Source organism: Cnephaeus nilssonii, assembly GCF_951640355.1.
Source record: "Cnephaeus nilssonii genome assembly, chromosome: 19".
NCBI classification, from domain to species: Eukaryota; Metazoa; Chordata; class Mammalia; order Chiroptera; family Vespertilionidae; genus Cnephaeus; species Cnephaeus nilssonii.
The window spans coordinates 13,549,084-13,565,203 of record NC_137090.1 but is presented as its reverse complement, the minus strand read 5'-3'; the positions used below and the strand labels follow the sequence as shown (position 1 = coordinate 13,565,203).

General features: G+C 46.7%; 1 protein-coding gene across 2 annotated transcripts; it reads right to left on the bottom strand.

Moving 5' to 3' along the window:
- Positions 1-11,090: 11,090 nt before the first annotated feature.
- Positions 11,091-12,454, bottom strand: LOC307115663 (C-C motif chemokine 4; the record flags this gene model as incomplete). 2 transcript variants are annotated; one of them, XM_079798968.1, is made up of 3 exons in its annotated part: positions 12,318-12,454; positions 11,758-11,872; positions 11,091-11,202 (listed from the first exon to the last, which is right to left on the bottom strand). In XM_079798968.1, the coding sequence occupies exons 1-3, from the start codon at positions 12,391-12,393 to the stop codon at positions 11,115-11,117; spliced, it is 279 nt and encodes a 92-aa protein (XP_079655094.1). In that variant the 5' UTR covers positions 12,394-12,454. The 2 variants fall into 2 exon arrangements, with proteins under 2 accessions (XP_079655094.1, XP_079655095.1); XM_079798969.1 differs by having other exon boundaries at positions 11,115-11,187.
- Between the last annotated feature and the right edge of the window lie 3,666 nt (positions 12,455-16,120).

Here is a 16,120-nt window from a genome sequence, read left to right as displayed (position 1 = left end):
TTGGGCTTGGCTGGTTTTGCTCAGTGGTTGAGCATCAACCTATGAACCAGGTAGTCATGGTTTGATTCCTATAGGGTCATTTGCCCAGGTTGTGGGCTCAGTCCCCAGTGGGGGGCATGCGGGAGGCAGCCAATCAATGGTTCTCTCTCATCGTTGATGTTTCTATCTCTCTCTCCCTCGCCCCTCCTCTCTCTGAAATGAATAAAACTATATATTTTTTAAAAGAGTGTAACATTGGGCAAATCATTTAGCTACTTGGACCCTCTGACTCTTCATCTGTAAAATTTATGAAAAATTCTGCTACTGAGATGATATAGAGTTGTGGTGAGTGTAAAGTGAGCTACCACGTGTAAAAGGGCCTGTGCATGGTGAGTGTTAAGTATCCTCCCCTAACATATGGCTCCAAAATCTGGGTGACCACAGAGTCTGACAAGACTGTATGTCTACCGAACCTCTATAGACTAACTAAAGGGCAAAAACATAAGTGGACGTTGTAGGGTGCCATCCTCAAGTATCTTTGCAGGGGAAGGTCCTACCTTGGCATTCAGAATGGCAGATAATAGGTGAAATTGTTTGAGAACATGTTATGGGTGTGCTCATGAACCCCAATGAATGACCAAGAGAGACAGAAGCATGTTGGGATTTGGGATGCGGATGACCAGCCAGTAAAAGAAGATATCAAAGCTAATATGCCCTCATTCCAATGCACAGGCTGGTGAGGCCATGGGCCACTGGGGTTATAAGATGTGCTAGGTGGCAAGGACAAGCAGATATGGCAGACCATGGCAGAAGGCTAAGTAGGGCAGTCCAGGTGGAAAAGTGCACAGAGAGCGCTGGGAGATGGAGCTTGGAGGGTCAGCCCAGACCATCGTTTTTGTCAGGGCTTCGTTGGGAGACTGAGGCTTATCCTCTGCCTCAGGAAAACTCTGAATCAAAGATCCACCCCCAGAGCCTATGTCCCAACTTATCCTAACTCCTAGTCACTCCAGGGCAGCAGCTGGTACTTCCCAGCCCATGCCACTCAAAGCCCCACATCCCAAGGGCCAGGTTTCCTCTCCTAGTGATCGGCTTCCAGTCCTGCTCCATGTCGGTGTATTGCCTTAGAATAGGGTATCTCCACAGGTGCTTCTGCTCCTACTCCTTCTGAGTCTTGCCCTAAGAAAGGCTCCTACTATAGGCCTGCTATGTGCTCAAAGGTCATTTTTTTCTTGACCAAAATCATATTCACAGAATGCTTGAGAAAATATTGTCATGCCCTTTGCCCTGTTTAGGTACATGGACATGGAAGGAGTAAAGAAACCAGCTGGCACACCTTGCCTCTCATCTATCCTGAGTGCCTGTATTCATGGACTTGGTACCGGGCACACAGTCCGTTCTGTTCATCCACAGAGGGTCCACTAGAAAGAATGTCTAAAGGGGAAGAATGACACAGTCTCAATAATGCCGCAGGTAAGATTTATTTTGGACACAAGCTCTTTAGGATCGGCCACTCCATCACTTTAGATCTTCATCTTCTGGGACTGCATGTCAAAAAATAGATACCTGCCAGGAATGATTTGTTAAACAGTGTTGTTATGCCAAGCATTGGATTCATGAGAAATCTTTTGGGGCTGGTCTCCCGGTATGATCACACCTCCCATTCCTCTTCCTCATGGTCATCAACATAGTCATCAACATCATCCTTTTAAAATATATATTTGGTCATGACATTTCCTCTGCTCAGAAACCCCCAGCAGTCTACCAAACTCTTTGACAGGCAGCTCATTCCTTTCTGGACCCTGGCTTGGATGATCCTCTACTGAGATGAACTTCTACTGAGCACAATCTCAATCACTTTCCCATCTCCATCATAGGGCCCACATTTCCCCATCATCTGTACTGCCTTTCCTGACTGTGGCAAACTTCATGCCTTCTCTAAGCTCTCCCTTAAGTGTTCTCTACTCTTGGACAACCTTCCCAACCCCCACTGATCCACCCACCCAGGCAAAACCAACAACTCTTCCCTGTGCTTCCACAGACTTTAGTAGAAATTTGTACAAAGCTGTGGTCACCCTGGGCCCGTGGTCGGCAAACTGTGGCTCGCGAGCCACATGTGGCTCTTTGGCCCCTTGAGTGTGGCTCTTCTACAAAATACCACGGCCTCGGCGAGGCTATTTTGAAGAAGTGGCGTTAGAAGAAGTTTAAGTTTAAAAATTTGGCTCTCAAAAGAAATTTCAATTGTTATACTGTTAATATTTGGCTCTGTTGACTAATGAGTTTGCCGACCACTGCCCTAGGTTGTAATTATTTACATAGTTCTGTCCCTGAGTTAGCTGTGTTTATCTTTTTATCCCAACTTCAGCACAATGCCTGACTGACACAGGAGATACTCCATAATTCGGGTTGTCTTTCCTTTCCCTCTGCCTGCCAGGATCACCCATTTTCTAGGAAGAGTTAAGCCCCCTTGGTGGGGAAGGGGAAGGACGGTGACAAACCCTGGGTCAGTAATGACCTGTGAATCTAGGACCATGGTTACTTGTCTCAACTGAGAGCCCCCCAGGGACAGAGACAGGGATAGGGCTTCTCTTGGAGGAGAGGGTCTTAGATAATGCAGCCAGGTGTCCTTCTGCCATTCACTTCCAGCCTCTTTCTCTTGGAGTTACCCAGACTTCTGTGTGCAGTGGACATGTGAACATCCATCGGCCCCAGGAAAGTCCACTGGAGAGTAGTTAACACCCTTGTTAGCTCTTGACTGATTTAGACTCACCATATAGTCAGCAGGTTGGCATTCTCGGCCACATCCATTGCTGCAGCATTTCATTCCCCTGGGGCATGAGTCATCTCCTGAGCAGCTTTCAACACAAATCCCAACAGCTCCTTTGGGCACCTCGGGGCAGAATCCAGGTCTATTTCCCCCTGAAACATACAATGGTGTTTGTGGAATCTGGAATAGTCACTAACCAGGTATGAAAACTGCTGTTAGAGGTCGACGGGCTCACTGCTGGCAGGACTCCCACCTCTTCCACTCTTCCCTTGTACTCCTGGACCCCTCCCTCAGCCTCAGGAGCTCCACCCTCACACTGAAGCCCCCATTTTCATAGTCAGGCCTTTAGGAGAATGTTCTCCCTACTGCAAAGGCTGCCCAGTTCTGCAGGCAAGAATCCTGCTCTGTCATAAGCCTCTTCTTTCCACCTTAGAAAATGTTAGAAAAATCTCTGATCCCAGATATCCTACTTCCCACCTCACACATACCCCATGTTCATCCCGGGGCTACTCCCTGTTGGAGCCCTACACCCAAGGCACATCTAGAGAGAGCCCCAACTTTTAATAAGGTCCAACCTGATCTGATAAGAAGAATGGGGCCTTGGCTGGTGTGGATCAGTTGGTTGGAGCATCGCCCCATATACTGAAAGTTTGCAGGTTCAATCCCCTCTCAGGGCACGTATGGTAGGCACCCAATGCAACCTGTTTCTGTGCCACACCATCCCAGGTACGAAGCTGGGCTCTGAGCCTCCTCTGCTCTCAGGTAGGACCCCCTCAGCACCGTTACCTCCATGAGGACGTCTCTGAGCACAGGCCATCTCCATCCCCAAGATGATGAAAGCCACTAGGACAAAGACTGTGCCTGTCTTCATGTTGGCCTTTGATGTGAATGCACACCCTGAGCCCAGCCCCAATTTATACCCTCAGTGTCACCAGGAGAAGAGTGTGGGGTGATACGGTAGAACTGTAAATGTGTAACATGACCTATTTACTTTGTTCTATTTCATAACTTACCTCTCTCTAAATAGGGTATGTTTTCTTATAGATGCAAATCCAAACAGTAGAGTTCATTGCTACATCACAACTTGGCCCTGGTGTCCCTGGTGTCATTAGAAAAAGTGGCCAAAGAAAAGAATTTTCTGTGTATAACTTAGAATTGCAGAGTAAGAGCTTAAACTATAAAGCTAGGTGTTATTCCATCTGGTGCCTCCTGGAGGTCCCGTTCCAGGGATTCAATGTGCTTCTGGGAGAGATGGTGAACGGGTTGTGCTTTGGAGCCATCCCAGGGCTGAGATCCCTAAGTAGGGGTGGAATGAGGACCACCCCTAATCACAAAGGTGGGTAGTAAGGTCCCTCATCTGAGGAGATGGATGTTCAAAGATCACAAGCTGGCAGGGCCCTTGGGGATTGAGAGACAGGGTCCACTCTTGATGGCTGGTGGTCTCTGAGCCGACCCTGCTCCATACTGAGAGGTCCCTAGAGACAGGTCTGTGTGCGTGAGCTACAATGAGCTGAACTACAGGAAAAGACTTTTAACAGTTGCTCAGGGGCCTGAGTAAGAAGCCCACCCTCTTTCTTATCCCAATTACAGAATTTCAGAGAAGGGGGAATAGAGGTAAAACTCCAATGACTATAGGAATGAAAAGAAGCCTGCTTTGTCCTTGGTGGTCAGATCTGGAACAAGCACCTCATGAGCACCTATGGGGAGGCCTGGATAGGGTACTCTAAGAGCACAGGAACACTAAGCGAGCCAAGAGTGGAGGGCTCAGACTGGCCATCCCAGGTAGTTAGCTCACACCCAGCATCTCAGACTCTTCGGATGTTGAAAGGGTACAGCACCCAGCACCCCTCAGTCTGAAGGAGGTGCCAGAGTACCTGAAGAAGACATGCCATCCCAGGACAGCAGTGCTTCTCAACCTTCCTAATGCCGCGACCCTTTAATACAGTTCCTCATGTGTGGTTGCCCCCAACCATAAAATTATTTTCGTTGCTACTTCATAACGGTAATTTTGCTACTGTTAATGAATCATAATGTAAATATTTGTGTTTTCAGATGGTCTTAAGCAACCCCTGTGAAAGGGTCATTCGATCCCCAAAGGGGTCACGACCCACAGGTTTGAGAACCGCTGCAGTACAGGGTGGAGATCAATTGCCCAAGGAGCACAGAGCACAACAAAGAGCAAGCCCAAATGCAAATCTGAGGTGTCTGGCCAAGTGCCAGACTGCTGAGTAGCACGGCCTTGGTGAGTGAGTGGGGCCAAGGTGGACAGCCCCAAAGAACTTGCAGGAGAACCTTCCAGAGCACTGTGGGCAAGGGGAGGACTCCCTAATCCCTCTCCACAAGTGACAGGACCACTATCACTTAATTAACATCATCTTCAAAAGGTGATTTTTTTTTTTTGGCATTTTTTTCATGTGTTTGGTATGTGTGGGAGCACTCGCTCCTCAAAACCGCACCTACTTCTGAATCCTGCTCACAGCACCAAGTATTAGAGCAAGTTCCTCCTCGAAACCAGCTCACTGTGCTAACTGTTGGGAGTACAGGTCCTGATCCTGCCCTACTACTCCTACTGTCAGGTCCAAGCCTCTCTGCTAGGCCTACACCTTCTTAGACATTAGGTGGTAGATGGAGAAGCCATGAGAAGTTGAGTAAAGGGAAGAGAAGGTAGTATTTTGCAATGCTTCAGGAACCTAATGTCAGAATTAAATTTGTCCCAGAGTACAATTAGCAAGAACTTTGTAAATGTAGACATTCAAAAGGAGAGGTTTAAAGCACCCTCAGGATAAAGGCCAGAAACCTAAGGCCCTGATGGTTTCGGGACATTCCTTATTTTGGCTTTTGTTGTTCCATTTCCTGACACTTTTAAAAGGTTATTGAATCTCTGAATTAACTCACAAAAGAATGGTAACAGCCTTCATTGCTTCCAGAGAAGAGAACTAGATACTTGGGTGTAGAGCTAGGAAGGAGGTTTATCTTTTGTTGGATATGTTTTGAAATTTTACACAATATCTACTGTTACCTATTCAAAAATTATTAATTTAAAGACCACTGAGTGCATGATAGCAAAACTATTGGGGGTGGGGAGGAGTTCCCCACCATCCTGTTAAAGGGGAAAAAATATATAGTAACGTTCTCTTTTCTTTAAATAAATTTATGTTACGCAATTATCAAATATCTCAAATGAAACTTCTGTCAACGTAAGAAACGTCTACATCTGTAGATAATTTAAAAAAATATTTTTATTGAGTTCAGAGAGGAAAGGAGAGGGAGAGAAATAGAAACATCACTGATGAGAGAATCATTGATCAGCCGCCTCCTGCTTGCCCTGCACTGGGGATCAAACCCGTAACCCGAGCATATGGCCTGACTGGGAGTCGAACCATGACCTCCTTGTCCATAGGTCAACACTCAACCACTGAGCCATGCTGGCCAGCCTCCTGTAGATAATTTTTATCACTCCATTTGAGCCAAACTGATGCCAGTTGCTGGGAAGCAGAATCTCAACAGATTGAGAAAATGCTCCTGAGAATGGCAGTTTTGCAGCTTATTTTATACATTAGAATAAAAGGAGGAGCTGTAAGGAGTGTTACATGAAATTCACTGGTAGTAGATTAAGGGGGCAGGAGAAAGCAAAGCGGGGAAATCTCTGAGATTAGATAAAAAGCAAAACGGTGGGTACAGGATAGTCCACATTTATAGCAGAGAGAGATGGCATTTGGGCAGTAAGCTAACAATGTGCTCCCGTGCTCTGGTTGTGCGATTGTACCTTAGAGGAGTCGGGAAAAGATAATTACTCTGACATTTCCAAGGTCTATTGTCTTCGTTGTACTAAGACAATAGACAGGCTCACTTAAAGGTGAAGATGAATCTTTTCCAAGGAAGCTACAGGCCTAGGATGTGACCACCAGCCACGACCCACTTTGAGTTAGGAATTTTAACGTTCAGACCATCCTCCTACGTGGTTACTTTCAGTCTCTGAGTTTGTAAGGCCCGTCACGCAGGCCTCCCTTGCACTTGTCAGCTTTAATATGCGGCCCCCTTTCTGTCCACACTATTTAAAAAGTATGAAAGTGCAGTCACAATTTTTTCTCAATTTCTCTACCTTTTTCCATTTTCAGTCTGCTTAGACTCTGTGGAACCCAATAGAATAGGTGTTAAGAAGGGAGCACAGGTGGAGACAACTAGAAGAGAGAGAGAGAGAGGAGCAGTCCCTTGCGTCTGGGAAGGGTGAGTATGGAAAGGAGCTCAGGTCAGCCATGTGGCCGCTGAGCTCAGCCATCAGGAAGAACTGTGGTTCCTTTCATCATCCCCAGCTCAACCTGCATCCTGGGTCCCTGCTTCTGCTGGCTCAGCTCCTGGCCTCCTGGGAGGAAGATGCCTGGCATGGGATTGTTCCTGAAGATTCTGGATGGGGCTGAGCTAGGGAGAGGACAAGAGTTTGCATAAACCAGAGCATGAGGAGACTTCCTCCTATAGGGAAAGAGGACTTGGGGAGGCAGACACTGCAAGAGAAGAGAAAAACACAGCTGCTCCACCAACAGTAGCCTTTGCCTCTGTTCTGGCTCTGGCCTCCTCCCAGAAACCCAGAGAAACCTCAACTGAAAAGTCAAGTAAGGAGATACCAGCTCCCCAGCCTCAGGGTAAGAAAAGGAAGTTTTATGAAAAGAAGACCAAGGAAAAAAACAAAGTCTCATATTGTGCAACAGGTGAAGTCCCACATTGCCCCACCCAGAGGACTCCATGCTTTTGTTTATAATTCCCGGGTGAAGCATTTCTTCAAGAGAATAACCAGGTCTCCTGCAGCTTCTGGGGGGATTGAGTTCCCCCCTTATAATTTGCTCCGGGGAAGGGAGGTGTCGAGGAAAAAGATTCCACTGTGAGGGAATAGTACTAGTATAAGGTACTATTCACAGGTTCTGGGGATTAGGATGTGGACATTTGGGTGGCCTGGAAAAAGATTCCACTGCCCCCTCTCTAATAGTAAAGCCAGAGATAGGCCACAGCTCTGCTCTAGACTTCCTATGACAAACGAGAGGATGCCATCTTCCAGATAGGAATTCAAGGTCGCCCCACCCCCATCCTCAGAGGGTCACAGGAGTCTCAAGAAGAGGCAGGCTTCCCCTTAACCTGGCTGGTGGGTTTTGTGCCCTTCATAAAGCCTCAGTATCCATTTTCAGCTGCTGATGCCGACCCTCCTCTTGAGATGTCTCATCCCATTATAGTACATCATCTTGGAATGCGTCCACTTCATCCTGGGTTTCTCTTTCAGGGTATTTTGTCTCGCTTTCTAGAATGTTCCATCACCTTCCACACCGAGCTGGAGGGAGCCACTGGCAGTGACTCTTTAGTTGGTGATTGTATTAACTTCCTATTGCTGCTGTAAAAAAAAATTACTACAAACTTGATGTCCTGAAACAGCACACATTTGGTTCTCTTTAAGTTCTGGAGGTCAGAAATCCAAAGTCTGTTTCACTGAGCTGAAATCAAGGTGCCAACAGGACTGCTTTCCCTCTGGGGCTTTAGGGGAGAGACCATTTCCTTGGCTTTTCCCGCTGCATTCTTGGCTCCTGGCCTCTTCCTCCATCTTCATAGCCAGCAGCGTAGCATCTTGCTTCAATTGTCACACTGCCTTCTTGCCTTCTGTCATCAAATCTTTCTCTGCCCCCTCATTTAAGGACACTTATGACTACATTTAGGGCCCAGACAGATAATCTAGGACAATCTCTCCCTCTCAAAATACTTAACTTAGCCACCCCAACTTCCTCCATTCATTCCCTTTAGGCCCTAGGACAGTGCCATTCAATGGGACACTCTGCCATGATGGAAATGTTCTATATTTTTGCTGTCCAGCAGGGAGCCAGCCACTAGCCACATGTGGCCAGGGAGTACGTGAAATATGACTAGTGCAACTGAATTATAAATTTAATTGACATGTAAATAGCCACTTATGGCTAGTGATTAATATATGGAATAGCTCAGATCTAGGCAGATGGAAAGCAGAAGGCAAGACCAGTCAGGCTCTTTGCTTGCTAGCCTCTTCTCACACCATTTCAGATCAGCTCTGCCCCCCAACCTCCTTCTCTCGGTCCCTGTGGAATCTAAAGGAGGTTTCTAGTGGGGCTCTGGGATGTGGATGGCTGGGCAAAGAAGGGAATTGTGTCTTTTTGGCCCCAGAGAGGTAGAGTCCCAGTTCTGCTTTTGCACTGGACTAAAAACTCTCAAATGTTTTACAAGGTTGTCCTCTTTACCCTCCTTTCACAGTGAGTTGTCCTTTTTGGCACCACAGAGGCATGTCACAGGGAGCACAGAAAAGGGGACTCACCTGGGACGTGGTACTGGCTGGAGTTCTGCTCTGTCACCCATTTGCTGGGTGGCCTTTAGCAACTCTCTTCTCAGTCCTTGGCCCTCAGTTTTCATAGTATGAGAGGGTTGGATGAGACCATTTGAGAGGTTCCTTCCAGCTTTAATAGACTACAATTCTGTGTTTTGTAGATCAAAGCTTGATTGTGCACGTAATTCAATCTCAGAGCCCTGTTCCGACTCATGTAATAGTTCTGATTGAAGGGTTATTGAAGGTTACTCCCATCATGCTCCAGAACCAAATCTGACTTCTTTTTTTTTAAATATATTTTTATTGACTTGAGAGAGGAAAGGAGAGAGGGATAGAAACATCAATGATGAGAGAGAAACATCGATCAGCTGCCTCCTGCACCCCCCCCCCCCCCCGCACTGGGGATGTGCCCACAACCAAGGTACATGCCCTTGACCGGAATCGAACCTGGGACCCTTCAGTCCGCAAGCCGACGCTCTATCCACTGAGCCAAACCAGCCAGGGCTGACTTCTTCTTCTGTCCTCATGATAACACTCCACCTTGGCTTTGGGTTTAGAGAGCTGATCCACTAACTAATCTAATCCACATCATGGCACTAGAAAGACAGACACAATGCCCATTGTAAGTGAAAAAGCTAGGCTCAGAGCAGGAAAGAGAGAATCTTCCCGATGTCAGACCCTGTGATGGGTGCTTTACAATCTACATATATAAAAGCCTAAGCAACCATCCTACCGGTGGACTGTCTGACATCCAAATGGTAGCTATGATGCGCAATGACCACCAGAGGGCAGACGCTCTAACCAGTAGCTATGACGCCCACTGACCACCACGGGGCAGAGGCTCCACGCAGGAGCTGCTGTGCTGCAGTGACTTGGCAACTGCGGTTCTCGGGTGACACACCCGGAACCAGAGAGGAGGGAGCCCAATTCCAGGGTCATTACCCGAGAACCGCCCTCTCGCAATCCGGGACCCCTTAGGTCAGTGGTTCTCAACCTTTGTAATGCTGCGACCCTTTAATACAGTTCCTCATGTTGTGGTGACCCCCAACCATAAAGTTATTTTCGTTGCTACTTCATAACTGTAATTTTGCTGTTATGAATCGTAATGTAAATATCTGTGTTTTCCGATGGTCTTAGGCGACGCTGCTAGCAGTTCTCAACCTGTGGGTTGCGACCCACAGGTTGAGAACCGCTGCTGTAGAGCTTTGGGCCTCTAATAACCTCATAATAGTCCTTCCAAGTGGATAACATTGCCCCCACTTTACAGGTGTAAAAATTGAAGCCCAATAAGGCAAGATGACTTTCATAGTGATATGCTGATAATAAATGATGGAGGCCCATTTTTATAACTCTGAACTACCTCGTCTTGCCTCTATATTGTACTGCTGCTGCTATTTACTTCTCTACCAGATGTTGAGATGATAACCCTGTTGAGATGATAACCCTTAGCATCACAGCTGTCCTTTTGGATCATCCCCTCATGGTGCTCTCCAACCAGACCTACAAGCCTTAGCAAGTCACATCACCTCTGTGCCTCTGTTTTCTCGTCTGTGAAGGTGGAGGTAAGAGTCCCAAATTCATAAGGGTCTTAAAATCCTTGGTGAAGAGCATTTAGCCCATATGAAGTCCTCAAGTAATTGCACATTTTTATAGTGTTTGGAAATGGTAGTTTGTCCCTATTAATAACACCAGGCAATTCCCTTTGCACCAGACCAAATTAAAACACAAAGAAACTGTCCGTATATATATTTTTATGTTTTATTATGAAAACACATGGAATCAACTGCATTACCCATGTATCCGCAATAGCAGAGAAAATGATGGTGGACCATCCCCATGGGGGACATGTGTCCTTTGGCAAAACCAACATAAATTATGAAAATAACACAAAATATAATAACAGCACATAATAAAGATTAAATTGAGAGGTGGAACAGGGACTGCTGAGAGAAGTAGTGGAGGCGGAGAAGGTGGGTCTCACGGAGAAGCATCAGGCTCAGGTGACCTTCCCTGGAGACTTGCCCCTGTGCCTGGAGCGGCTCAGTTCAGCTCCAGGTCATTAATGTACTCCTGGACCCAGGGCTCACTGGGGTTGGCGCAGATCTGTCTCCCCCTTTTGGTTTGAAATCTGCGGAAGGAGGAATGGATAGATTAGAACCAAATGGGACCTTGTCTGTGGTAGACATCTCCCTCTGCCTGACCACAGTTCATGCTGGACAGCTCTAGTGGGTAGAAAGACCCTTCTGGGGTGGCTCTGGAAGCAGACTCCTTGCAACTTCCACCCTGGATTTAGCTGTGGCCTCAGCTAATTTGGTTCCCAGATTAGGAACCAATGAGTTTTATAATCAACATGACTGTATCTCCCCATTCATTCCCTAGTGCCCCTAGAAATAACTTTTCTATGTGTTTTTCTAAGCATGGTTTAAGAATCAGCCCACATTCCTGTGATATTTTTTACTTTCCCTAGTTTTCTAGCATCTGGCTAATTTCCTCCCCAGAAATGTCCTCCCCCTAAATCTTGTCCCTTGATTCCCTCCCTGCCCTCTCCAGACTCAACAGGAATAAGACCTTATTCCTTATTCCTTTCTGGGAGGGCTTCAGCCCTCAGACCTGTCTGCCTCCTGTTTGATCCTCTCCCTGCCCTGCCCTTGCTTTCCAGAGAAGGCCAGAAGTTGATACTCACACCACAGCGGGCTGGGAGCAAAGGCTGCTGGTCTCGTAGTAATCCATCACAAAGTCCCGAGGAAGTTTCCGCAGGATGTAGGAGAAGCAGCAGGCCGTAGGAGGGTCGGAACCCACTGGAAAGGAAGGCGAGGTGAGATCAAAGCTCTACAAGACTCTGCTCCTTCGGCTTTTAGTTATGGATATTCAAGGGGCATCTCTGTGGAGCTATTTGAGCCCAAATATGTACCCTGTCTAATCCCAGTAGGAGCCTTTTTCTGAACATAGTATCCTCAGAGAAGATAATGGAGCTGGACTGGGTCTCAGAGCACACATCTAACTCCATTTAACAGATGAGAAACCAAGACACAGAGAGAGACGGGGACTTTCTTGAGCAAGTCTACTGGTTACTGTTTCTTAAGGAAACAGAAACTTGAATATTACCGGATGTCTAGTAGACACTACATTTAACAGCAGACTACTTAAAAATCTCCCCTTTGTCCCATCCCCAGATGCCACTGTTGGACCAGCCCCAACTAGAAAAGTGGGCTCTAGAAGCAGGAGCTGGAATAACAGACTTACTTGGTGCTGAGAGCGCTGGAGAGCAGAAGGCAGCCGCTAGCACGAGGAGAGAGAGGACAGTCGCACAGAGCTTCATGGTCTCGGCAGAGAAGAGGCTGTCCTGGAGGTGAGACTGAAGAGCCCAGAAGCTTCAGAACCCGACCGTGTTCTGTGCTGATGCTGAGCTGGGATCCCCTCTTTATAGGAACTCTGAGGGCTGGGACAGAGGTGGGAGCACGAGAGGGCAAGTGGAATTTCCAGGGTAGAGATGATGTCATGGTGCCGATAAGGAAACTGAAGCTAGCTGAGAGTGAGGAGCTCTGCACAGCTTCTCTTCCCCCGGGGCGATGTCATCATGGTGGAAAGAAGGGGGAGGGGGAGGGGAGAAGTGGGCTGCACCCTCGAGGGAAGTGGTACACCAACGGCAGTGACCAAGACCAAGGAGAGAATTGTAAACCCGAGAGGAAGGGTGCAGCATTCACACCCGCGAGAAGGGACTTGTAGACAAGACAACCATGCTGTTCTTGGTGGTTGTCACCTCCAGAAGCTTCATGTCAGTCCTTCCAGAGTTGCCATAAGCTTGGCCCCAAAAAGGAAAGGGAAACTAGAACTCCATGTCAGATTCTTGGACCTCCTGCAGGGCTGAGTGACCTTATGAGTCCATCACTGAATGCGCAGAGGGCCCAGCAGAACACTGACCTATTTATTGAACAGGCACTACGTGCCAGGCACTGGGCAAGCTGCCTTATACACATAACATCAAAACCTACCTTGACCCTGAGCAGGGGTGTGATTATTCCCAGAGGCAATAAAGATGGAAGAACAGAGGAGAGTTCACTGATAATTTCAAGGCCACAATCTTAAGTGGCAGTGCCAAGATTGAAATGAGATTCTTCTGACTCTAAAATCCATTTACTTTTCACCCTGTTGTCCCAAATATTGAATGTGAACACAAAGGGAGAAGTTATTGTCCACCAGGGACTATGGTATACACAAAGACCCATCTTATTAGGGCTGAATTCAGGACAGGAGTTTGGATCAGTCTGTCCTAGAACAAAGAGGGGACAGAAGGAAAAAGAAGCAAAGGTTCCAGTACGTTCACTTGGACCCATAAGAGAAAAGGAAAGAAATAAGTAAGAATCAAGTTTGGAAAACCCGGATAAAGAATGTTCCTCCATAATTTACGAAGTGATCACCCCAATAAGTCTAGCACCCACTTGAGACATGTATAGTTATTACAGTATTACTAATTCTCCATGCTATACTTTACATCCCCGCGACTGTTTTGTAACTGCCAATTTGTACTTTTTAATCCCTTCATCTTTTTTTACTTTTGTAAATTATATGTATAAGTATATATAATTAGACATATGTATGTATATATACACATATGTCTAACCACTATGCTGTACATCTGAAATTAATATGAAATAATATTGAATGTCAACTGAAACTGAAAAAGAAAAAATAAAGAATGCTCCTCTAATATATAAATGGGATTGGATGTCCCCAGCAACGAATTTATCTATGTTATGGATAGAACATGTAATCTAAGCATGTGGTGTTTCCCAGCCATCCACAGGGAGTTCCTTGTGTTCATATAAAGCCCTGTCTGGTCCTCCAGGTGCTTTCTGGGAGGGCTGCAGTCCTGAGGCCTGAAGCTGACCTGAAGGTGATTAGGTGAAGTTCACAAAGTCCAGGAATACAGTAGTACATGCAGAGGGGAATTAGGACGACTGTATCAATATCTCTATTTACCTTCCAACCACTCTGACCCACCTGCTCACCCCAGCTCCACATTTGCTACCTGACTCTGTTCCAAGAAAGAAGAATGAAGAGTGAAAACAGGAAACCAGGCCCCCTGGGCGCCGTAGAGGTACGGGATAGGCGGAAGGGCAGAGCAGCATCTTGGGGTACTTCAGGGTCACTAAATAAAGCACAATGTCATCGACCTCGCATCACTGCCTCCACCATCACCTACACACACAACGCACACACATACAAACTGTACCTCTTTCCTCCACGTTTTCTGTCCTCACCCTTTTCTTTGTGCAAGTCTTGCTTCAAATGTTCTGATCTTTACCAAGACCCCTACCCCCAGCTCTAATGTTCTGTGATCCCTCATATCACATATGCCAGTATCTCTCATGGTCTCTCCTGACTGGTGGGGTTCCATCTTCATGTATCAAGGACATTACTTTAAGGGAAAGAGGGTGTGTCTTGTGTTCCCTGGGATCTACACAGACTTTGTTATCCTTTCCATTTCCATTCAACCCAGTTTAGAAGTCATCTGCTTTTTGTCAGGGAAGGCAGAGCCGAATGAAGTTCCATCCCTCCCCTCAAAGAGCTCTTAGTCTAGTGATGGTGTTGACAGTGACAGAAATAACTATCCCATGCGATGGAATAAAGTAAGTGTCACATCAGAGGTAGAAACAAAATGTCAGAGCTTCCCTCGGCTGTAGACGCATAGTTCCAAACCAAGTCTAAATCCCACTGTGTGCCGAGGAGGAGCCCTTGCTGTGGAGACCTCTGTCTAAGTGAGTGGGGTGTGCTGATCTTCAAGCTGTGGAGGGACCTTGAAGATACCTGCTCTGGGGCATTAGGAGAATGATGATAGATAAGAATGGGTGATGAGTCTGCATGGAGCCACACAATGAGTTTGTTGACTTTTGCTTCTTAGCCTTGATTTGACCTTTGGCTCATGGAGGAAAAATGTTTTGTTCATGAAGGTCCCAACAATAATGTTGTGTTCACACCAGAGAAATTCAACACCAAGAGCACGAAGGGCTTGTATTAATATGTTTAACTAAATCAATATGGCCACCAAGATTTATCCATTGAGGCCATTTCTAAGCAATAGGTGACAGAGAATGATAGCAAATGCCTCCTGGATACACAACAGGAAAGTGCTCATCTTCTCTAGAGAGCCTTCCCTGACCTCTCCTCCAATTGAATTCTGCACCTCCCTCTGTGCTCCTATAGCTCCTGAGCTAGCACCATCATATCACCTGAAACATCTGTTTGATTGCCTCCCCCACTCGAGAGTGAGCTCCTTGGTGCAGAATATGTGTTATGCCTATCTCTGTGTACTCAATAGGTATTCAATAAATACTTGTTTAATAAATGTCCAGAGGCAGCCCAAACTACCAGTTTTAATGGAAGGGGGTGTGATAGGTAACATGGACTCAGGATGTGAACTCCATTTATCTAAGTGAAGTAAGAATGAAGTGGGCATTCTACTCAAAATGTGATCCCCAGCCCTGATGGGGTGATAATTCCCCTTCTTCCCCTGCCTGCCCTCAACCCACATACCCAGTGGTGCTATTTAAGGGATACTATTTTAGAACTCACTCTTTCCACAGCTCAGGGGTGTGAGAAATGATAGCAGGAGTCTATCATGGCTCCAGGGAGCTCCAAATGCATTCAGTGGGTCACCCACTCTCTTCTTGCAGGGAAACCTTTCACTTCCCCTCACTTATGGGAACATAGAGCTTTCTCCTTCTGTAACCTTAACTGGCACTGTGCTCACAGCTCCATTCTGGGCACTTTCACATCAGTTCTGTCACTTGTCCTCCCAGTCTCTGTTAGCTGCAGGCAGGACTGGCAACCCCAGAAGAAATAGGACCTTTCAAAGGCCCTGGTACTTTTCATTTCCCCCAGCATATCCATGTCCATGGTCTTATCAGATACCAATCTAGATAACAAAACCTAAAGCAGTTAGAAGACTGGATCAAGGTCACACAGGGTGTGTGGTAGGACCACAGGTCCATAAAGGACCAACTTCCTGTACAGGTGTGACCCTCTGAGATGGCACAGGTAGGGAA